The 24426-nt window shown below is 43.7% G+C and overlaps 1 protein-coding gene across 1 annotated transcript in view; it reads right to left on the bottom strand.

Annotated features, from left to right (window-relative positions):
* The window catches only part of PLA2R1 (phospholipase A2 receptor 1), a 193552-nt gene that overhangs the window by 54524 nt on the left and 114602 nt on the right, over window positions 1-24426 (bottom strand). The window contains exons 15-20 of the mRNA XM_077447604.1: window positions 23057-23189; window positions 20905-20940; window positions 15339-15496; window positions 8901-8968; window positions 5429-5535; window positions 896-1047 (exon numbers count right to left, since the gene is read on the bottom strand). Of these exons, the coding sequence (XP_077303730.1) occupies window positions 896-1047; window positions 5429-5535; window positions 8901-8968; window positions 15339-15496; window positions 20905-20940; window positions 23057-23189 (654 nt within the window). The remainder of the gene's footprint in view (window positions 1-895; window positions 1048-5428; window positions 5536-8900; window positions 8969-15338; window positions 15497-20904; window positions 20941-23056; window positions 23190-24426) is intronic.

Below are 24426 nucleotides of genomic sequence, written 5' to 3'. Positions count from 1 at the left end.
CAATGTGTAGGTGCAGTGTGGGGAATTCTGAAATTGGAATGCATTCGAGTCTCACTGACACTTCCCTGCACTGCTCCGCTGATGGGGAGGAAGTCGAGTGCTGGTGTTCTGCCAAAAACTGTCCCCCCATCAGATAGTGTGCGCCCCGTACTAGGCAGGTGCAGCACTTGCACAGTACGGAGGACAAGGAGACTCCAAAAGTCTCCGAAGATGAACAGCGCCTGCGCACGGAGTCCAGGTTTAAGCCCCACCATCCAAGTGGATATACGGTAGCACTTAGTAACAGGGCCCCTCGCGGGCTCGCTTCACTCGCCATGCTTCGGGCACAGCCTCGCTTCGCTCTGCAATTTTTTATTCTGACTCTATGTCCACTTGGATGGTGGGGCTTGAACCTGGACTCAGTACGCAGGCGCCATTCATCTTTGGAGACCATCGTCGTCTCCTTGTCCTACGTACTGCGCAAGTGCAGTACAGGGCGGACACTATCTGACGGGGGACAGCATTCGACACACCAGCAAAAGAGGCTTTGCGTGCCGCTTGCAGCACCAGTGCCGAGGGTTGCCTACCCCTGCTATAGAGAAAAGTTACTCTATCCCCATGTGAAATTTGAATGGTCTCTGTAAGTTAATAAAAATATGCCCACTTTTGTGTTACTTCCAGTACAGTCCTCATACAACAATGCATTTAAAGCCTAACAATGCTATATTTATCCGGAGGTGGAGATGGAAATTAGATCTAATGTCACATCTCCTTGGTGTAATCCAGCTTCCGCAGCAGGAGGAGTGATCTGTTCTTACATATAGAGGCCAGAAGCAAAAGACAGTCTTATTTTACACAAGAAATGCTCTTTAATCACCTCCATTGAATATGGAAAATAATGACCGCATATATTAACCTTATATCCGTAGTACAGCCAATCCACAGGGCATGTTCCATGTTTCTGCTTGTCGTCCTTCTCGGGGAGTTTATCTTTTTCTATTCTGAGCATTAAGCTTGTTTTACAGATTCCTGAATTCATTGCAAAACAGTCTGAAAACCCCCAGAGGCCTGGAAGAGACAGCTTTCTAGAGTTACTGATACAACACAATGCATTATCTGTAATCCTAGCCATGCCTTCCCGACAACCCACCCACACAAAGCCTCCAGTGATCCTGGAAGACTTAAGTAGAATGATAGTATATAATAAACTTTACAATTATGACTATTTCTCTCACTAAACAGAAGAAATGATCTTTGTATGTCTGAACAAGTAATGGTGGAATACCAATGATAGGCTACGTTGCCAAATCCCATGATTTTGTGTTTAGGGAAAATATTGCTCAATCTTCTTTACAAACTGCTCAGAAGCCTATTCATAGGAAATAAATGTACATAACTGAAAACTGATATGCTATGGAGTACATTTATCAGGTTAGAAGTAGTGGCGGTCCGTCCATTAGTGGCGCCCGGGCACTGCCCCCTCTCTTCACACCTCCCACCTATATGCAATGGATAGCATGAATCTATACACGGCTGGCACGGCCACCCCCTACATCGGCCAGGTTTTTTCTTTTGAAGCACTTGATTAGAGCCAGTGGCTCTAATAGGCTTCAAAATCGTGTGGACTCGGGTCGCAGAGAATGCACTCCTATCCCACCCAATGAACATTCGCTGTTGAAATGCTGATCCTCAATCCGGCCAATCAGAAGCGGATGTGAGACCCGTTTTCTGATTGTTCCGAAAAGAGAAGACTTCCGATTGGCTGCCAAGAAGGAGGGAGGTAAACGGAAGCCGCCATTGTTATGACCCGTGGAGAGCAGGAAAATGGGAAGCCGCCGAGCAGGGGAAGCCGATGGGGATGGGATAAGTGCCACTAATACTACTTGTTGTTATACTGTTTGCCCCTCCCCCATATTTTTATTCCACCGGCCGCCACTGGTTAGGGGAATGGCTGATGGTTTATTAAAGCGGTATTTGTAAAAAAGTAATCTCCTGTAAGGCAATGGCTTAATGTGCTAGTATGCATCGCTCTCAGGCAAGTCAGCAGTGTGCTGTGATGGCAGAGAGAGCTTCCATCTTTACCTTGTCTTCCTCCAGGTTTTCAGGAGCTGCGGTGACCTCACTCCTGTGCATGTGCATAGGAGTCACGGGCATGACATAGCGCTCTGAAGTAATGGCACCGGTATGCCGTTTCTTCAGAGTGCATGCACCAGTGACACCACCGGCTGTCAAATGAGCAAATATCTCCTAAGTGGTGCACATTTAGGAGATATTCATGTTACCTAGAGGTAAGCTTTATTATAAGGTTACCTCTAGGTAAAGAACTAGAAAGCAGACTTTACTACCACTTCAATTTGATCAGATCAGGGACCAGTTGGAAGATTCGCTTTTTTTTTAGAATGCCCATTTGACAGCTTGATTCACATGCCCACCAACCAGATGGAGTGAATATTTGTTTTCTGTACCTGAAACTAAGTACAGGAGATTTGGGCATGGGACTTTGCGTACAAAGACTAAAAATACATTTTACTGTACTTATGGCTTGCCAGCTGTTATTCTTACTTATTTTCAAAGTTACTCTGAAAAGAAAAAAAGCCACCTCTGATGTTCTCTGTCTTGCAGAGCTTCTCCAGTCAAAGTATTTTCAGCCTCAAATGTCAATTTTTGGAAAAGACATACCCCCGAGTTTGTATGAAAACTATGGCAACTTGCTGACTCAACAATCTCCACTGGCAGTGTCAACTCACCAAGAAGACTCAGACGTGAAATTAAACATAGTTTATTGCAGCAGTGGAGTCCCATCCATACACGGAGCAGGGGTGCCACCCCACTAATCCATGCACCTGCCCCCTAATCTACATGAAGGGCGCCAGACACATGGATTTCATTGAGTTTTTTTTTTTTTGTTAAGCACTTGATTAGCTGCTTGCTGACCCGAGCATGACAATGTACATCGGCACAATGGCACAGCTGGGCAAATGGGCGTACCTGTACATCCCTTTTAAGACGTGGCTTAGTGGGTGTGTGCGTTCCAGCCGTGTACTCCGTGAGCATGCCCGCAGGTCACGCAGACTATATGTCTGCCAGGGGCCCATGATAGTGACCCGGAGTGGAAGAAAGGGGAGATGTAAACAAAGCATTTCCCTGTTCTGCCTAGCAACATGACAGGGATCTACTGCTCCCCGTCATTGGGAACAGTGATCTGTCATGTTGTAGTGAGCCCATCCCCCCCACAGTTAGAATCACTCCCTATGACACACTTAACCACTTGATTGCACCCTAGTGTTTAACCCCTTCCCTGCCAGTGTCATTTACACAGTAATCAGTGCATTTTTATAACACTGATCGCTGTATAAATGTTACTGGTCCCAAAATAGTGTCAAAAGTGTCTGATATGTCTGCCACAATGTTGCAATCACGATAAAAAGCGCAGATTGCGCCTATTACTAATAAAAAAAAAATATTAATAATAAAAATGCCATAAATCTATCCCCTATTTTGTAGACGCTATAACTTTTTCGCAAACCAACCAATATACGCTTATTACGTTTTACCAAAAATATGTAGAAGAATACATATCAACCTAAACTGAGAAAGAAATTTGTTGTTTTTTTATATATTTTTTGGGGATATTTATTATAGCAAAAAGTAAAAAATATTGCTTTTCTTCAAAATTGTCGCTCTTTTTTTGTTTATAGTGCAAAAAATAAAAACTGCAGAGGTGATCAAATACCACCAAAAGAAAGCTCTATTTGTGGGAATAAAAAAGACATCAATTTTGTTTGGGTGCAACATTGCACATCCGCGCAATTGTCAGTTAAAGTGATGCAGTGCCGAATCGCAAAAAGTGCTCTGGTCAGGAAGTGGGTAAAGTCTTCTGGGGCTGAAATGGTTAAAATGTTAGGCTCTAATTGGCTACAAAAAAAGAGCACTGTGCCCTGAGCCCACCCAGTTGTGTGACAATAGCAAATTAATATTCGCTATTGTCTTTTTGATTCGCCTCCCGACCAATCAGGATGCAGCTCCTAAGACCCGATTGACCAGAGAGTCTTAGGACTTAGCGTTGGTTTGTGGCCACCATTAAAACATTGAGCACCAGCACTGATTGCAAGGAATGTTTCACAGAGAGCAGAGAAAAGCCCCCCTGCCCCAAAGCACCCCCCATGTTGAGAAAATGTGGCCTAGTATAGTTTAGGAGGGGGGGTGGGGGTGGGCCCTTGCCCCTCCTCTTTTCCTAGCCTGCCAGGCTGCATGTTCAGATAAGGGTCTGGAGGGGGCCACACACTTTTTTTTCTTACATTTTGGCGTGGGGCTCCCCTTAAAACCCATACCAGACCCGAAAGGCCTGGTATAGACTGGGGGGGCGGCACACTTTTTTTTCCCCATTTTTCATTGCCAGAATGTTTACATTTGAGATTGGTTGTTAAGGACGCGGTGGCCAGCTTCCTGGCCCGCTCCTTAACAACCAGCTGAATTGGTTGATAATTTTTCAACCAATCCAAATTCGAATTATTCCAAAACATTTGATAGAAAATAGAAAACTAAAATGAAATAAACCGAATCAGCAAAACAAAATTAGTAACATAACGAATCTACCGGAAACAAAACTAAACTATTTTTTCTGTTCTGCACATGTCTACTGAGCGGCCGGCCTGATGTATTTTGAATAGGATTTAACAGTGCTCTGTGAGATGTTCGAAATTGGGGATTTTTCTTATAACCTAACCCTGCTTTAAACTTCATCCGCAACTTTATCCCTGACCTGTCTGGTGTGTTCCTTGGCCTTCATGGTGCTGTTTGTTCACTAAGGTTCTCTAACAAACCTCTGAGGGCTTCACAGCACAGCTGTATTTATACTGAGATTAACTTACACACAGATGGACTCTATTTACTAATTAGGTGACTTCTGAAGGCAATTGGTTCCTCTAGATTTTAGTTAGGGGTATCAGAGTAAAGGGGGGCTGAATAAAAATGCAAAATCTCAATAAGATACATTTACATTTTTGGTTGTAACATGACAAAATGTGGAAAATTTCAAGGGGTATGAATACCTTTTCAAGGCACTGTAACTATGTAAAAATATACCATGCCATACCATGCCTAGAATTTATCTTTAAGAACTTAACTGAACAATTTCCATTGATGTCCTTTGGAAACTTGTTGCGTTCATTTCCTAATTTGCAGCCTAGAATTATCCAGAATTTTGGACTCCTTACACAAAGCTGTAGTCATTTTCTGTGCATAGCAGTAGCTAAATGCTGTCTCTTCATGTAACTGATATATCAGAAATTTGAAGATGTTAGAAATGACAAGCAAAAGAGAGGGGGGAAAAAATCATCTGACACACAGGCATAAAATTTGTATCCCCCTAATCTATACATTCAGTTTCTTTTGATGTGCATATTCTGTGAATATGATGATGAAGAATAATCCGTTTTATGGCACCAACCTGTGTCTGCCATGATATAGGCACACTGCTGTCCTCTAATGGATAAATCGTGGCTCTCTGGTTCCTTTTCCCAGTTCTTGTAGATAACAGGCGACCCGTCCTTCCATCTGCCAGCACATCAAACACTATTTAAAGATAACCTGTCATAGGCCATCACATCATAGAACAACATTTATTTGTGATACAAGCTGGTAAGTAGACATGTGCACTGACAAAAAAATATTAGTTTTTTGCTTTTTTCGAAAATTTAGAAATTCGAAAACTTGTAATTCAGAAATGCAAAAATTTTCGAATGTTCAAATATCCGAATTTCAGATTTTCAAATTTAAAATTTTAAAATTTCAGAATTTTATATTTTTGAATTCTGAATTTCGGAATTTCCAAAATTCCGAATTTTCCAATTTCCAAAATTCATAGATATTAGCAGGTCACTCACCAGTAGACATGTGCAATTCGTTTAGTTCCTAATTAGTTTTTTAATGAGTTCTGACAAATTCGTTAATTTCCGAATTCCTGAATTTTTCAATTTCCGAAAATGCTGAATTTTATATTTTTGAATTCTGAATTTCCAAATTTCTAAAATTCGGAAATTTGAAAATTCGGAAATTTGAAAATTCGGAAATTTGAAAATTCGGAAATTTGAAAATTCGGAAATTTGAAAATTCGGAAATTTGAAAATTCGGAAATGTAGAAATTCTAAATTCGGAAATTCAGAATTTTCCGAAATTGAAAAATTCAGGAATTCGGAAATTACCGAATTTGTCAAAATGTGTTAAAAAAAATAAATTCGGAACTAATTGCACATGTCTACTGGTAAGTGACTTGCTAATATCTATGACAGAACCTCCCTGCTATATCCACTTCCAGACCAGGTCTTTTCTGGCACTTTTTGTTTACATGTAACAATCAGTATTTTTTGCTAAAAAAAAACGATCTCTTTGAAAAATATAAAAGATGATGTTGCGCTGAGTAAATAGATGCCAAACATGCCACACTTTAAAATTGTGCAAGCCCGTGCAACGGCAGCAAACAGCATACATTTTACTATACATAGGCAATGTTTTCACTTTTATTGCTGTCACAAGGAATGTAAACATCCTTGTGACATTAAAAGGCATGTGACAGGTACTCTTTATGGAGAGATCTGTGGTCTATAAGACCCCAAATCCCTCCTCTGCCCTTAAGAGGATTCGATCACACCAAGATCTGTGTTTTCAAATGCTTTTGATTTTTGAAAATGGCACAATTGATATCAGGTCATCACTTACCATAACCGAGAGCCGCTCACAGCCGACCAAGCTCTCCGATCGGGTCTACCGGTGGGACAGGGGAAAGTCGGGAAGGTGGCAGGAGGGCGTTCCTTCCCGCTGCTTGTAAAAGAAATCCAGCGACTACTTAGCCACTAGGATTGCTTTTACAAGAGAGCCAACCAAAAGCTCTAAAAAAGCAGTTGCAGGCATCATCCTGATTTAACCACTTGAAGCCCAGCTATGTACATGTATGGGCTATGTACGGGTACTTCGCTGGTCCAGAAATGGATATACTGCAAGAAAAGTTTGTACTTTCTGCCCCAATGTGGTTACTGGAATCCCTGCTGGGGTCTTGGCAATACAGATTGTGTCTGTTGTACCCCACTCTCATGTATTTTTTATGTGCTGTTTGAAAGTGGTAGTAAACCTAATTTTTTAACTTATACCTACAGGAAAGCCTATACTAAGACTTACCTGTAGGTACTGTGAACATCTCCTAAACTTGCACAGTTTAGGAGTTATTCAGAGAGCATGCAGCCAATGACGTCACTGGTGATGCACTCTGAAGGTCCGTCATATTGTGTTTCCATTCCATAGAAAACCTATAGGTTTAAAAGAGGTGGACATTGTTGGCACAAGATGAGGCAGCTTAATAGTATTAACATATACTTTGTTTTAGGGTTGTGGCGATACTGATACTGGTATTGGTGCCGATAATAAGCATTTGCGTGAGTATCGGTACTTGTGTAAATGCTCTGATACCTGAAACCAATACTTTCAGGCTCAATTATTTTCACTGTCAGCGGGACCCCCCCCCCCCCTCCATTGACAGCTGAAAGAAAAAAAAAGCAGACGATTATTGGTTATTAAGGAGTGGGACCGCCGCTTCCTTAACAACCGATGACTCATTGAGGTTCCCCAGTTGGCAGCAGATAGATAAAAAGAAACATCTACAGATAAAAGGGATGAACTTTGATCTGCAGAGGAAATCAGTTTAAAGCAACCTGTGAAGTAAAATTCTTTATTAAATGTTCCTCTGTTTAACCCCTTATTAACCCTTAATTTACTCTAATCAACCTTACTTAAAGTGTAAGTAAACCCCCCTATGATTTTCAGCCAAGGAAGCTGCCATCTTTGCCTCTGTTTAATATAAAACTACCATGATGCTGCACATGTGATCAGTCATGACACCAGCCATTGGATGGTTTAACAGTTTGATTGAGAGCACAACCAATGGGAGTGTTACATTTCCAGCATGCCCCGGAAATGAAACTGTTTTATGGATGGGTTTACTTCCTCTTTAACTCCTTATTCTTCTCCATTTAATTATTATTTTCCTGCTGATTTTTTCCTTTGTTCACTTCTTTTTTATAAACTATTAATAATTCAAACAGTTTTTTTGTTTGCTTTGTTAGCTAATATTTTTACACCTTTAAAATAGTTTTAAAAGTTTCACATTAAAAAAACGCATAATTTAAAATAAATACATTTATTTTAATTGTAAATAACTTTTCAATGCTTTTTGCTGACAGTTGAAGTGTACACAAAACGGTTGCGATGGGTATCGGTAATTGGTATCGGCAAGTATTAAAATAAAAATGTATCGGTACTCTCTACCAGTTTTAAAAAAAATTGTTATGGTGCATCCCTACTTTTTTTCGCAAAGTTAAAATAATTTCTACATGAAAAAAAAAAAACAGATTACAGCATTCTCTATACAAAACTTGTATGAGGTAACCAGAAGCGTGGTATACACAACCCAGAAATGGAAACGACTCCAAATATCATACAATAGTGTGTGGTATTAAATTCCTGGTAGTATAGCTGTAATATTCCTTGTATGCTGTATCTGAGGGTTTACAACCACTTTAAGGCAACACATAATTGACATATAGTGGGGTGTTCTTAAATGTGACTGCAGAAGTGGAAAGATACTTAAACCCTAGGCAATTAAAGCTGTATTATTGTGAGCTGTCCAGATGGGAACAAATCAAATGTGTTTAACCTCTTGCTGACCATGTAACACATATGTGTTGTGCCAATAAGGGTGGGCTCTAATGCCCAGCTGCTGAACATCCACGTGTACAGGAGGTTGTGTACTGTGCATTGCGCACCACTCCCAGCAGGATGGGTGATCTCCATAAGAACCCATCACAGTGGTCACGTGACACAGAAGACACACCTCTTCCCTGGATTTAAAATAAATAAATAAATGCCGATACCTTCCAAAGCCATCATTTGGGTTTTCGTAAACAAGACCAAGCCACCATTTTTCATTTTCTTTTGACATCTAGAAGTGTAGTAAGTAAGGTATGTTTAGAGTAATGTTACAATGTATAAAGATATTTACAAATCAGCCAATAATATATTTATCAAACAGCATAATGATATGACAACCATTCTTGTGCTGACAAGATCTAAAAAATGTAGGGTTTAATTCAAACCATAGGAAAAGTGAATTTTTTAGATGGAGCTCACATCTCCGTACCTTCTCAGTAGCTAGGTGGTCTTTGCTGCACGATAGGGTAATTTCTATGAATTTATTTAGCTACTGATAACACAAAGTGGGGTTACATAGCAGAATAGATTATAGCGTACACAGGGACCATCAACTATGCTGTGTCCATGCTGTGATACCTCTACATTTATCCCTTGAGGAGACTGCAGGCTATAAATCCTGCATAGATGCTTAATGCAGAAAAGGCATCCATGCCTGTAATCAGTGGCAAACATGATCATTCAGTGCCCAGGGTGAACATGGCAGACATACTGGTTAGAGGAGGGAATGGAACTAAAAGCAACAGACACAGTGCACTCCACCAAACTGTATATAATGTATGTGGATAGGGGGCTGAAGGACTCTAAGGGTGGGTGGAGGCTAAGGGGCTCTTGGGTAGAACACCCCCTCCCCCAGCTAGGTATGTGCCAGAACTCTTGAAAATTGAAAAACTTCAGACCCAACCCACAAACCATGATAACGTCTATGGGACCCAAACTTGAAAAATCAAAAGTGCTAATTTTGAAGGCTTATATGCAAATTATTGGCCATAAAAGGGATATGGAGGCCTGGGTACTGTCCTGGGGGACATGTATCAATGCAATTTTTTTTAACAAGATTGTTTTTACAGGAGCAGTGATTGTAATAATGCTTAAAGTGAAACAATAACAATGAAAAATTCCTTTAAATATAGTGCCTGGGGGGTCCCCTTAGTCTGCCTGTAAAGTGGCACATCTGTACCGTGTATAGAACCTGCTGCAGCAAAATGAAATTTATAAAGAAAAAAAATTACATTTAAATTTCCGGCAATACAATACTATTGCTGACAATACACAAATGTTTACCAAAACGGGCCTTTAGGTCTGGTATGGATTTTAAGGGGAACCCCACGCGAAAATGAAAAAAACAAAAGTGACCCCCCCCAAATCCATACCAGCAATGAAGGCAAACTGACAAATGCCTGCTCCGCCGCTTAACAGTTGTTAAATAGGTAATGGGTGGGGCCACCTGGTGGCAGCGCCCACTTGTGACATCACAGACCTGTGCATGCTGGGTCAATGACTTCACAAGGGGGCGCTGCCACCAGGTGATGTCAACAAGTTGCCCACCACTTACCTTTTTAACCACTTAAACCCCGGACCATTTGTCTGGCAAAAGACCAGAGCACTTTTTGCGATTCTGCACTGCGTCGCTTTAATTGACAATTGCGCAATCGTGCGACGTGGCTCCCAAACAAAATCGACGTCCTTTTTTCCCCACAAATAGAGCTTTCTTTTGGTGGTATTTGATCATCTCTGCGGTTTTTCTTTTTTGCGCTATAAACAAAAAATTTTTTGCTATGATAAATGTCCCCCAAAAAATATAAAAAAAATGTTTTCCTCAGTTTAGTCTGATACGTATTCTTCTACATATTTTTGGGAAAAAAATCGCAATAATCGTTTATTGATTGGTTTGCGGAAAAGTTATAGCGTCTACAAAATAGGGGATAGTTTTATGGCATTTTTATTAATAATTTTCTTTTTACTAGTAATGGTGGCGATCAGCGATTTTTCTTTTTTTATCGTGACTGCGACATTATGACGGACAGATTGGACACTTTTGGTGTGATTTTGGGACCATTCACATTTATACAGCGATCAGTGCGATTAAAATGCATTGATTACTGTTTAATGTTATGTGACTGGCAGTGAAGGAGTTAACCACTAGGGGGCGCTGTAGGGGTTAAGTGTGTCCTAGGGATGATTCTAACTTGGGGGGGGGGCGTATGTGTGACACGACACTGATCACCACTCCCGATTATAGGGAACTGTGATCATTGTCAGTGTCACTAGGCAGAACGGTGAAATGCTTGTTTACATTAGCATTTGCCCGTTCTTCCCCTCCGTGAGACGATCACGGGTATTGCTTCTTAAAGGGCAATGTACAGGTACGTTAATCTGCCTGTACGTGCCCTTTTGCTGACGTATATCGGCATGAGCTGGTCAGCAAATGGTTAAAAACTGTCAAACGGCTGAGCAGGCATTCGGGGGTTGGCCTTCGTTGTGAGCGGAATGATTTTTTTTCTTTTTTGGGTCCAGGGGTGCAGTGGGCGCCATGATTGATGATGGATCTACATTGGGGGATATTGTTTTTTATTTTGATTTTTTTTATAGTATTGCCCCCCCTATCGTTTTGTATTTACTCAATAAATGTGATCCTCCTTCCTAGCGCAGAGCCCACTGAGAATGTAAGAAATCTCACCTTCTTTTCATCACCGGTGATGTACTATGTGAAAAGGGGAGACAGTAAGAAGAGCAGTCTTCCCTCACTCCTCAGTAGTGTTACGGTTAGACAGAGGTAAGTTCTCAGTGGGTTCTTGTTCTTTTCTATCCTCAGTAGGCTACTACTGGAGAGAGCAGAATCCTCCCTCCAGCAGCTATCCAGTCCCACTCCTCATGGCAGGAGAAATACTGATACAGTAAAGCACAGGACTCTGTTAGTTGACCCATGCTGTGGGCCCATTACAAGGTAAATGTAGACCATTAGCCAATGCCCTAAAGCACATCATTGCTTTTGATAACACATGGCATAAGTGACACTAAACGATACACATCCACTACCTAATGGCCCTGTAATCTATTTTTCATTAAATCTTTACTGTGTTTTTGCCACCTTGTAACATCCTCCATGAGATCTAAAACCTCTCCCTCTCACCCTCAAGAAGCAATGCACATTAGTTGCGGTAATGTACACTGTTCTGCGCACACTCCAAATCACATAGTTCACAGGCCTTAGTCCATCTTGAGAGCAAGCAAAGAAGGTGGCATCATTCCTACATACAGTGGGACCATAGAGAAGGAACGTAGCCACCCTCTAACAGGAAGTCAGAACACAGCAATACATGAAAAAGGAATTTAAAGCTTTGGAGGAGGCTGAAAGCAATAGAAGGTGGGAGTTAAGAATACTGTTCAGACCTGAATAGATTTTTTTTTTTTTACTTGAGTTTAGTGTCACTTGAATCCTTTAGCAGACTATGCAGAATGTTTGGTCCCCAGTCATCCTAAGTGAAGCCAAACTCCAGCTAAAACCTTTTATTTTGTTCTGGTTAGAGTGCAGAAGAACTTCTCTCAGGTTTCTAGTGCCTCTATATGGGGCTTTGGGGGAGATTCAACCGTAACTCTTGGCCTACAGAAACACATATATTATCCAAACCATGCTTTCAGAGTGAGGCGGCGTACACACGCGGGGACTGTCTGCCGAAACTAAGTTCGTCAAACAGTCCGCTCAAACTTTTGAATGAACGAACACGCCCACACACGGCACTTTTTGAGCGGACAAATACGGCAAACTTTGTTCGTCGTACTAAGTCCGCGCAACTTTTGAAATGAGCGGACTCGCCCACACACGAGGCAACAGTCCGCTCATTTCGAGCGCGTGTCAAGGTAGGCGGGGCCCGCGACGGAGACGTCGCGGGCTCCGCCGCCTGGAATGGACTTAAAGGGGAACCCCAACGCCGAAAAAAATCGGCGTGGGGGTCCCCCAAAGTCCACAACAGACCCTTGTCCAAACACGCTACCCGGCCGGCCAGGAAAGGGGGGCGAGCGAGCGCGCCCCCCCTCCTGAGCCGTACCAGGCCGCGTGCCCTCAACATGGGGGGGTGCCTTGGGGAAGGGGGGGCCGCGCGGCCCCCCCACCCCAAAGCACCTTGTCCCCATGTTGATGAGGACAAGGGCCTCTTCCCGACAACCCTGGCCGTTGGTTGTCGGGGTCTGCGGGCGGGGGGCTTATCGGAATCCGGGAGCCCCCTTTAATAAGGGGGCCCCCGGATACCGGCCCCCCACCCTATGTGAATGAGTATGGGGTACAATGTACCCCTACCCATTCACCTGTAAAATAAAAGTACCCAAAAAAAAACACAACACACGAGATAAAATATTTTATTGCACAGCTCCGGGGGTCTTCCGTCTTCGGGGGTCTTCTCGCCGGACTCCTCCGCTATCTTCTTGTAGCTCTTTTGCTAGCGGAGGAGTCCGGCTTTCTTCCTCCCCGCCGCCGGCCTCTTCTCCCGACTTCGGGGGTCTTGTCCCCCTCTTCGGTTCTTCTGCCGGGCCACCGCGGCTTCTTATAGCTCTTTTGCAGGCGGTGGCCCGGTCTTCTGTCGCCGCTGTCGCCGCCGCCTTCCGTTCTTCTTCTTCTTCTTGTTCTTCTCCAGGAGATGTTGACACGTCGCTCTCTCCGGCCGGAATGCCAGAGCCGCGCTGAGCGGCCACTTATATAGTGACAATGGGGCGGTGTCACATGGTATATGTCACATGGGTTGGTCACATGGGTTGATGTCACATGGTGACCCCGCCCCCGTACGATGTCATAGTCCCCATGTGACATCAACCCATGTGACCAACCCATGTGACATATACCATGTGACACCGCCCCATTGTCACTATATAAGTGGCCGCTCAGCGCGGCTCTGGCATTCCGGCCGGAGAGAGCGACGTGTCAACATCTCCTGGAGAAGAACAAGAAGAACAAGAAGAAGAAGAAGAACGGAAGGCGGCGGCGACAGCGGCCACAGAAGACCGGGCCACCGCCTGCAAAAGAGCTATAAGAAGGCGCGGTGGCCCGGCAGAAGAACCGAAGAGGGGGACAAGACCCCCGAAGTCGGGAGAAGAGGCCGGCGGCGGGGAGGAAGAAAGCCGGACTCCTCCGCTAGCAAAAGAGCTACAAGAAGATAGCGGAGGAGTCCGGCGAGAAGACCCCCGAAGACGGAAGACCCCCGGAGCTGTGCAATAAAATATTTTATCTCGTGTGTTGTGTTTTTTTTTTGGGTACTTTTATTTTACAGGTGAATGGGTAGGGGTACATTGTACCCCATACTCATTCACATAGGGTGGGGGGCCGGTATCCCTTATTAAAGGGGGCTCCCGGATTCCGATAAGCCCCCTGCCCGCAGACCCCGACAACCAACGGCCAGGGTTGTCGGGAAGAGGCCCTTGTCCTCATCAACATGGGGACAAGGTGCTTTGGGGTGGGGGGGCCGCGCGGCCCCCCCTTCCCCAAGGCACCCCCCATGTTGAGGGCACGCGGCCTGGTACGGCTCAGGAGGGGGGGCGCTCGCTCGCCCCCCTTTCCTGGCCGGCCGGGTAGCGTGCTCGGACAAGGGTCTGTTGTGGACTTTGGGGGGACCCCCACGCCGATTTTTTTCGGCGTTGGGGTTCCCCTTTAAGTCCATTCCAGGCGGCGGAGCCCGCGACGTCTCCGTCGCGGGCCCCGCCTACCTGCACACGTGCTCGAAATGAGCAGACTTCCCTCCGAGCGGGAACAGTTTGCTCATTTCGAAAGTGGCCTACACACGGGCGGACTGTTCGCTCAAACCAAGTTTTAGCGGACAGTTTTTCGGAATTTCCGAAAAACTTTGTTCGTCAAACTGTCCGCTGAAACTGTCCGCTGAAGCCCCACACACGAGCGGACTGTCCGCTGAAACACTGTTCAGCGGACAAAGTTGAGCCAACAGTCCGCCCGTGTGTACGCGGCCTTAGGAATGGTTAGAACATCTGACAGTGTTATCGCTGTTGATGCCTTGCCTACAACTGCCCCCCCCCCCATTGTTGATACAGGCAGGGCTGTTTTTAGAAATCATGAGGCCCCCATACAGCCTTCCTGATGGGGCCCCACCAACCCCTCTTCCACCTCCCATGAGGTGCAGTGGAACAGCAGCCCTGACTTTATCCACCTACACCTCAAAAAAAAAAGGTCCCTCCTCTGCTCTTACCTCCTGGGCCCTTCTGTTGACCTGATGGGGCCCAGGGAAATGTAACCTAAGCACTGGTAAACAAGTAGGAGTGTGTTCTAGTAAAATCAATTTATTAACTTAAGCAGAAATTAACAATAAAGCCCTGACCCCCCCCCCCCCCCCCCCTTCGTTTAGCTGATGAGGCCTTGATCCAGTACAACAGGATCAGTTGTACTGCCTTATCAGCGGCCTTGGATTCAGGCATCACAGGGGATGAGAAGCCAAAGAAAATTTTCCCGATAGGGGTCACAAATAGAAATAAAAAATCCCTGACCAATTCTTTCTCACTCTCTCTAAAACTACTAAAATAAAATGCTTAGGCTGAAGTTAGCCTTCAATAAAAGAAGGGGAAATGATTGCAGACTGCAAAAAACATATTTGTTCTAAACCTACCTTTTTAATCCTTCTGTGAATGAATTCTTGTTCAGCCTCAGAATGTATGGTGGCTATGTTACTTCCCAGCCAGCCACATACAAATTCAAATGCAGCAAAGTCAGCATTTGCTTTATAGAACAAGTAATTGTTTCCTTGATAAAAAATGAACGGAATTTCTGAAATATAAAAAAGGAAAAAAAATTAGCTCTCTTTATAACTTCCAATATTTTATGTGTGTGGTATTAGACCCCTTTTGCTTGCTAATGGGTCAACTTTTCCTTTCAAATAAAAAAGCCTTTAGGGTGGGTCACACTAGTGTGATTCGCACCGCATTGCTGTGCAGATCACATGCAATATCTGTGTGATTACATCAGCAGACTGCCCTACATGTGTTTACATCAGCAGACTGCCCTTCTGTCATTCCCTGGAGCGATCGCGGCCACCGGGCCTGCTGATTGCCTCCCGATTTGTCCAATCACAGCGGGAGCGGGTCGCAAGTGCACCCCCAGACCTGGTCGCGTGGACAACGTACAGGTACATTGTTTTGTGCAGCTGGCCACCCTGCCACAGTATATATGCGATGGGTGGTCCGGAACTGTTTAAACACACTGCTCGATTGCTTCTGCCTTACTTCCTGGTCAGACTTTAGGTCATGACACAGGAAGGAGTTGACCAGCTGATCTCATTAGCACACACTCTGCATCATCTACCCTCAGCTGGTCAACTCCTTTTTGTGTCATGAACTAAAGTCTGACCAGGAAGTAAGGCAGAAGTAATTTAGCAGTGTGTTTAAACAGCTATGAAGAGAGTGAGGTAAGCGCGTGTAGAATTAATGGAAAGCTATTTTATTTTTGCAAAATAAGTATTGGTACATAGGGGAGCTGGAGTTTAGAAGAAAAAAAAAGGCAAACAAAGGTGAACTCATCCTTTAAAGTTCACTAAAAGCTGAAATGTTAGTTATCTGTAATTTCACTGGGGATTTCAGAAAGATCTTTCCATCACAGTAACCCAGGGACGTGCAGTCAGGGGTGGCAGGTGAGGCAGACCGACGCTTGCGTTCGCCTTTGCTTGTGAGCATGGGGGGACAGGGGTGCTTTTTTATTTTTTTATTATTTATTTTGCTTTTATATTTTATTTTTAAACAGTTCCTTTCATTTTTTATTTTTATTGCTATCTCAGTTAATGTAAATACAGTTCTAAATAACAGTAACAATAGAGAGAGAACAATAGATTAAGAACAATAGAGAGAAAACATTAGAGTGTACAATAGAGAACGAACATAAGAGAGAGAATAATAGAGACAGAAGAAAAATAAAACAACAATTTTTTGTCTTTTTTTTGTGTTTTTGTGTTTTTTTTTCTTTTTTTGCATTTTTATATAAACTGTAAACTGTAAACGTTCCAGATTAGGGTCTCTCAAAATGTGATGGCCATCTCATCTTTCAAAACCCTGTGTAAGTGTGCCCTAGGACTGTGCAATGCTGTACCCTACGCTAATACTCCACTAGTGTGTGGTAGCATTTGAAACAGTCCCCGATGCAGAGACCAGGTTGGTCAGGACAGGAGGGACAATAAAAGCGAGTGTCACACCTAAATCTGCGTTTTCTGCAGACACAACATCTTCTCTGGGGTGTTCTGTGGGCAGGGGTACCAAGGAGGACATACGGAAAATACCTTTCATGCAGCCGGCTCACTGCATTTGCATTGGGAATGTGGGCCATAGCACTGTTTGGAAACAGAAGGGCTGTGATGATCTCTTCCTTGAATTTAAGGAAGGATCCAGTTAATCCTGAAGCTTTGTATAGCACAGAAGCATTCAGCAGAGCCAATTGGAATAAATATACAAACACTTTTTTGTACCAGCATCTGGCCTTATGGGCAATTAAGTACGGCACCAACAACTGGTCACTGAGGTCCACCCCTCTCATGTTAAGGTTGTATTTGTGGACACAGAGGGGTTTCTCTACAACACCAGTCGCTGTAGGAATTTGGACAGTCGTATCTGCGCGAAGGGAGGACAGAACGAAAACATACCATGTATCCCTCCCCTTCACTGCTAACAAATTATTACATTTCAAGCAGGCTCTCTCCCCCATCTAAGTCGGGACTCTATAAGCCATTGGGAGAAGCCCCAGCGATTAGATCGCATGGTGCACATGCGCCAATTCCACAATAAAAAAGGTGACTAAAAAGTGGACCGCTTGTGTAATAATTGTCCACGTACAATGGACAATTATTAAGAATAAGGGTGACACCAAGTCCCACACAATCTTACAAGTGCTCCCTATGTCGTCTGGGCAGTTCTTGGGCTCCATGTGACTATCTCTTCCCTCGTAAACCATAAAACTACATGTGTTTATTTGTATAGCCTGTTGCCCTGTCACAGAGCTTATACAGTACATCTTGACCCCATATCTGGCATGCTTGCCGGGAAGATACTGCTTAATAGACACACGGGCAGAAAACTTAATCGGGGACTCATCAACGCAGACTACTTGATCGGGAGTAAACATGGCTGCAAACTGTTGGTTAAGGTGGTTTAAGAGGGGGCCGAATTTTGTGGAACCGATCAAATCCTGGGTCACCCCGAGGACGACAGAGTTCATTGTCATTGAAATGCATGAACCACAAGATCTGCTCATATCGTGTACTGGTCATGGAGGCAGAGAACACGAGCATATGGTGAATTGGGTCAGTGGACCAATACTCACTTTTTTAAACTATGCCCATGAGTAGGGGATAGATCCAGGAAGGTCTTAAATTCAGAAATTGCAATCTCTGGCAAGGGTCAACTGGGGTTTAGTGGCGATGAATTGACCAGCATACAAATTGCTTTGGTCCACAACAGATCTACGCAGAGTAAATAGATACCTAACCTGTCACACTTTAACCACTTATGGACCGCTCACAGTCATTATACGGTGGCTCTTTAAAGTGGAATATCGTTGTTATGGCAGCAGCTAGCTGCCATAACCACGATATCCACTTCTTCAGTGGTCGGTCCGCTTTCAGATAAAAGTGGTCTCAGCGGTGGATTCACCGCGAGATCACTTTTATCGGTGGCGGGAGAGGGCCCCCCTCCTGCCACACTCCCGTGCCATCCGCCACTTACTGGAGCCACAGGCAGCGGCAGAGGCGATTGGGTCTGTTCTCCTGCTTGGCATGGAGCGAGGAAGATGGCCCCCACCCGGCCCCATACCATTGCAGGGCAGACATTTTTTTTATTGCATTTTAGTATAAAAATGAGATCTGAGGTCTTTTTGACCCCAGATGTCATATTTAAGAGGTCCTGTCATGCTTTTTTTTCTATTACAAAGGATATTTACATCCCTTATAATAGAAATAAAAGTGACACCATTTTTTTTAAAAGAACAGTGTAAAAATAAAAAATAAAAGGTAAAATAAATATGAAAAAATAAAAAAAATTTAATGTGCCCCATGTCTTATTTTTTTATTCAAAAAAGTGTATTTTTTCCAAAAAAAACTGAGCTTGTAAGATGGCTGCGCAAATACGGTGTGACAGAGAATATTGGCACAACTGCCATTTTATTCTCTAGGGTGTCAGGAAAAAAAATTATAATGTTTGGTTTGGTTCTAAGCAATTTTCTAGGAAACAAAAAAAATATTTTAACCACTTCAATACCAGGCACTTAAACACCTTCCTGCCCAGACCAATTTTGAGCTTTCAGCGCTGTCGCACTTTGAATGACAATTGCGCGGTCATGCTACACTGTACCCAAATGAAATTTTTATCATTTTTTTCCCACAAATAGAGCTTTCTTTTGGTGGTATTTGATCACCTCTGCGGTTTTTATTTTTTGCTAAACAAATAAAAAAATACAGAAAATTTTGAAAAAATAAATGTTTTTTTTTTGTTTCAGTTTCAAAACTTTGCAAATAAGTAAGTTTTCTCCTTCACTGATGGGCACTGATGGGGTTACACTGATGGGCAATGATAAGGCGGCACTGATGGGCACCGATGAGGTGGCACCAATGAAGTGGCACTGATGAGGTGGCATTGATGGACACCGATATGTGGCACTGATAGGCGGCACTGATGGGTGGCACTGATGGGCGACACGGATGGGCACTGATAGGTGGCACAAATTGGCACTGATAGCTGGCACAGATTGGCATGGCTGGGCATGGATAGGTGGCACAGGTGGACATGGGTTAGTCGGCACAGGTGGGCATGGGTTAGTCGGCACAGGTGGGCATGGGTAGGCGGCACAGGTGGGCATGGATGGGTACTGATAGGTGGCATGTATGGGCACTGATAGGCGGCACAGATGGGAATTGATAGGCGGCATTGTATTATAATATATTGTACTAATGGATGCCAATCAGTGCCAAACAATAATGCATGCCAATCAGTGATGCCCATTGTGGGCACTGATTGGCATCCATTATGGGCACTGATTGGCATCCATTGTGGCACTGACTGGAATCCCTGGTGGTCTAGGGTGGCATACCTTGTCCTGGGCATCCCTGGTGGTCTGGTGGCGTCCCTAGTGGTCCAGTGTGGGTATCCTCGGGGGGGGGGGGCTGTACTGATAATCGATCAGCACAGACCCCCCCTGTCAGAGGAGCAGCCGATCGGCTCTCCTCTACTCGCGTCTGACAGACGCGAGTGAGGAAAAGCCGATCATCGGCTTTTCCTATTTACACTGTGATCAGCCGTGATTGGACACGGCTGATCACATGGCAAAGAGTCTCCGTCTGAGACTCTTTACCGAGATCGTAGTTGCCGGGTGTCAGACTGACACCCCGCAACAACGATCGCCGCGATGCGGGGGGCGCGCAGCGGCTCATAATCCTGATCACGTCATATGACGTCCGATCAGGATTATGCAACCACTTTGCCACCGTCTATTTGTTATAGGGCGGGCGGCAAGTGGTTAACTTGTAAACAATAAGTTTGAAAAATAGGGCCAGTCTTTAAGTGGTTAAAATTGTGCACACTTATGGAATAACGCCAAACTTCATTACTTAGAGATCGCCATAGGAGTTACAGAGGAAGTCTAGTGCTAGAATTATTGCTCTCACACTAATGATTACGGCGTATGTAAACTCTGTGTATTTGGCTCTGATACTAGCCAGTGCTTCACCAGCCACCTATCCCACCGCACATCCCTGCAGTAACCAAACCCATACTTCAACCATGATAAAGTTATAAAAGGGAATTATAAACTCAAAGCATTTTGGTTGGCAATTTTTGAGTGTTTTATCAGCTTGCGTTCCCTGGTTCACTTGTTTGTTCAGTTTAAAGTGGACATTTGCACATTCATTGGAACTGACTTTCTTTTTATTGGTCTCTTTGCATACACATGGAGTGAAGAGAAGAACCCTGTGTAAGCTTCAATTGGCTCTGGTAAGAGCATACACAGAGCTAAGCAGCCTCTCCCCAGAATCATGTGTACACCCTGTGCACTTTTTTGTGTTCTCACATTTTGTGCGTGCGCTTTTTTTTTTTTTTTTGCACCGGGTGTTAGTCTGAGCGTGTTTCACACACCACGGGCTTTAAATACAAATAAAAAAAACATTTTACAATAAGAAAACTATTCAAGTTCATCCTAATTCATACCCATAACATGCCAGTCTGGAAACTTCAGTGTGACCCCTAGAAAAAAAAAAATCAAAATAGAGAAATGTTACAGTAAGTAATAATATTTCTGATGAACTTCAAATGTTTGCAACTTTATACTTTTGAGTTAGCTTTTAAAGGGTGTCTGCTTTCATTGGTGTTTAAAGTGGTTGTATACCCCTTTTTTACATGTTTACCTACAGGTAAGCCTATAATAAGGCTTACTTGTAGCTAAAATGAATATGTCCTATACCTACACGGTTTAGGACATGTTCACCCTGCATGCAGCTGCTGACGTCAGCAGCGCATGCGCCGCTAAGGTCTGGTGATGGTCCGGTGTATCACGCCGGAACAGAAGACTCCCGCGCGAACCCAGAAGAAACGCAGAGGGGGGAAAATGTCAGCTCCCTCAGCGGTGACCGGGATGCGATGCCGCTGCATACTAGCTCATTATGCCTTAGCCTTACAGATTTTTTTTGTTTTGTTTTTTGTTTGCGGGTATACAACCGCTTTAAGTCAGCACAACACTATCCAGCCAGATTTACATAATTTTATTTTTTCAGGCCTGTAAATTTATAGTGTTTTCAATTTGGAAATGGGAGTACATTAGCACTACATTTACATATTGCTTGGTTTGCTATGGGTCATTTGAATCACAGAGTTTAAAGAACTGCAGGTATGATATACAGTATTTTATTGGTACAGTACAGTATTGTATTAGCTTGGACCAATTTAATTATGTATTTAGCATTATTGCCTGACCATTAAGGGCGGACGGGCATCGCCCCCCCGTCCATCGTCGCCTCCCCTATCCATGTGTTCCGGCCCCTTTAAGAACACCAGTACATGGATTCCAATGCGGAGGGGCTGTTTTTTCGAAGCACCGATTAGAGCCAGAGGCTCTAATATGCTTCAATATAGGGTGTGCCTGGGTCGCAGACAGTGCTCTCTAAGCCCACCCAGGTGTGTTACAATAGCAAATCAATATTCGCTGTTGTAACACTGATCCTCCTCCTGGCAAATCAGGAAGCAGGTTTTTGACACCAGTCCCCCCGACTGGCTGAAAGGACAGGCCATTCTATTGGATGCCTACTAGGAGGAAGGGAGGAGCTTTAAGCTGCCATGGAAGAGAGTACTAGGGGCTGCCTGCCACCCGCCACAATGGTGTAAGTGCCGGACCCCCCGCTTGGGGGGATGGATGGTTGTTTTTACCCCCCATAATAGACATAATATCTTACCTGCCGCCACTGTGCCTGACACCCCTGGAAGCTAGAAATGACTGAAGTAGACACCTCTACTCTAGTGATCTCCATTTGCCTCTGGACCCTTTGCTAAGCAGCTGGACTGGTGCATTGTGAACAAAGGAGGTTGTTGGCTTGACTAGGGTTGCCACCTCATCCTTTTAAACCCGAACACCTTTGAATTACACAGATTCTGAGGCTAATAAATGCAGATAAGTTTAATTACTACCTTAATCAGCCACAGAACCTGTGTAATTAATATGTGTTTGGGTTTAAAGGGATTAAGTGGCAACCCTAGGCTTGCCACAGGAACCATTCAGAGAATGCTTTGCATTTTCTGAATGAATGCAAAGTGTTCTCTCATTGGACAGGGTGGATAGTGTGACATCACCACCCCTCCTCTCCACCTTATCCCATCAGAGAAAACTTTGCATTCATTCGTAATACATTTATGTTGTCAGCAGGATAGGAAGTGAGGGTTAAAAAACTAAAAAAAGATGAAAAAATAAATTGAGGTTGATATTTAGATCAGGAATCTGTAGGTCCTCCTTGCTGGCAACAGACAGAGGGCGGCCAGATGGATTTTTCCTGGAATCATTTTTTCTCTATAAGAAGTTCTCTAGAGTGCTCCCCTTCCCTTTTCCAAAAGAACAAACATATGCATTTACCATTGTTGGACATCTATGTTTGTGCATTGCTTATTCATTAAAAGGGACCTTTCAATGATTGGAATAAACATGCATGTCCAGCCACCATTGGGCAGTGGGCATCTTTAGACAGCCATTTTGTTGTTTGCCCAAATATTGCTAGTAATTGTATGAAACATACAGAACGAGAATCAGGCTGAATAATGAAAAAGCTGAATAATGCATTGAACACAACCTCCCTCATATAGCACAGTAATAATGTACCTTTTGGAATTTTGCAGATCCATTCCAGCTTTTCCTCACAATCTAATGAAATGAATGTCTTATTTGCATTAAAAGCGGCACAGCGCACAGATTTTCCACTAGAATATATATCTGTCCAATATGCAGATATAACCTGCAACAGAAAAATAGTTGTATTTTAGCCTGTTCAGAACGAGAAAGAAAATTACAAATAAAACATGTATTATTTATTTTGTCCAATGTTAGGCATGAATACATTAATCCTTTAAATTGTAAATATCTGTATCCAATAAATCTGCTTCAGAACAGCTGCGGAGGGCGAAGGAGCCCGTGTAATTTATAAAGAGCAATGTCATTAACTAAGCTCTAATGATCGGATGTAGGTTGTTTACTGCATAGCTGTGCAAATATCATACGAGTGGTTTTATGTAGAATTTTATATTTTTCATACATTAAAGAGTAACTAAAGAGTAACTCTACTTTTGTTGAGAAAAAAATTCCCCTCTGTACATTTCAGGGATTTTAACAAACTTTGTTGCAGATTCCTAGCTTTTGTTATTCTGAATAAATAGCTGTTTGTCTGTCTGTGTTCATGTCCACAATGAATCTGTATAGCAGTGGTTTTATATTTATAAATCAGCCGCTGCACCTGCATGGCTCTAATGAGGAAAGCGGCAGTGTCTTCATCCCTTTAGACATAATATCTCAAAAAATGAAATTTTTATTGCAGGGGATGGCCAAAATCTGACTTGTATCTTTGTGCAGACTTCTGGGAAAATTAATAAGCCAATCACACAAGCAGGAAATTATGTTTCTGTGGGGTGTTTTGTACACCATCTGTGTACAGAACGCCTCAGAGTTGCCATATTGCATTTTACAGAACATTACAGAGCTGCAGATTTAAAAGGAAAGGTCATTTTTAACTACTAGCCGTCCGCCCACCGTCGAATAATGGAGGGGCGGTGCAGCTCTCGTTCTGGGAGGACTTCATATGATGACACACAGAATGGCTGCTATTGCCGCAGCGATCGTGGCCATGTCCTAGCAGGCGCGGGTCTTCAACCATGTGATTGGCTGTGTCCAATCACAGCCGGTCACATGTAAATACGGAAGTGCCATTTATCGGCTCTCCTTGACCTCACACTGACAGAGTGTGAGAAGTGCTGATCAGTGGCATCTGCTCGCAGGGGAGACCTGGGCAGGTAATTGGGGCACTGATCATCAGTGCCCTGATTACAGGAAAGCCCCAGCAGTGCCTATCAGTGTCACCAATCAGTGCCTGTAAGTGCCACCAATCAGTGCCCATAAGTGATGCCAGTCAGTGCCTCCCATCAGTGCCTGCTCATCAATGGTGGCAATCAATGCCCACCAGTGCTGCCCATCAGTGTCCA

This window comes from Lithobates pipiens, unplaced genomic scaffold (genome assembly GCF_037356315.1).
Source record: "Lithobates pipiens isolate NorthernLeopardFrog02 unplaced genomic scaffold, aLitPip1_a1.2 Scaffold_22, whole genome shotgun sequence".
Taxonomy (NCBI): Eukaryota; Metazoa; Chordata; class Amphibia; order Anura; family Ranidae; genus Lithobates; species Lithobates pipiens.
This window is presented reverse-complemented; position numbering and strand designations above follow the sequence as displayed.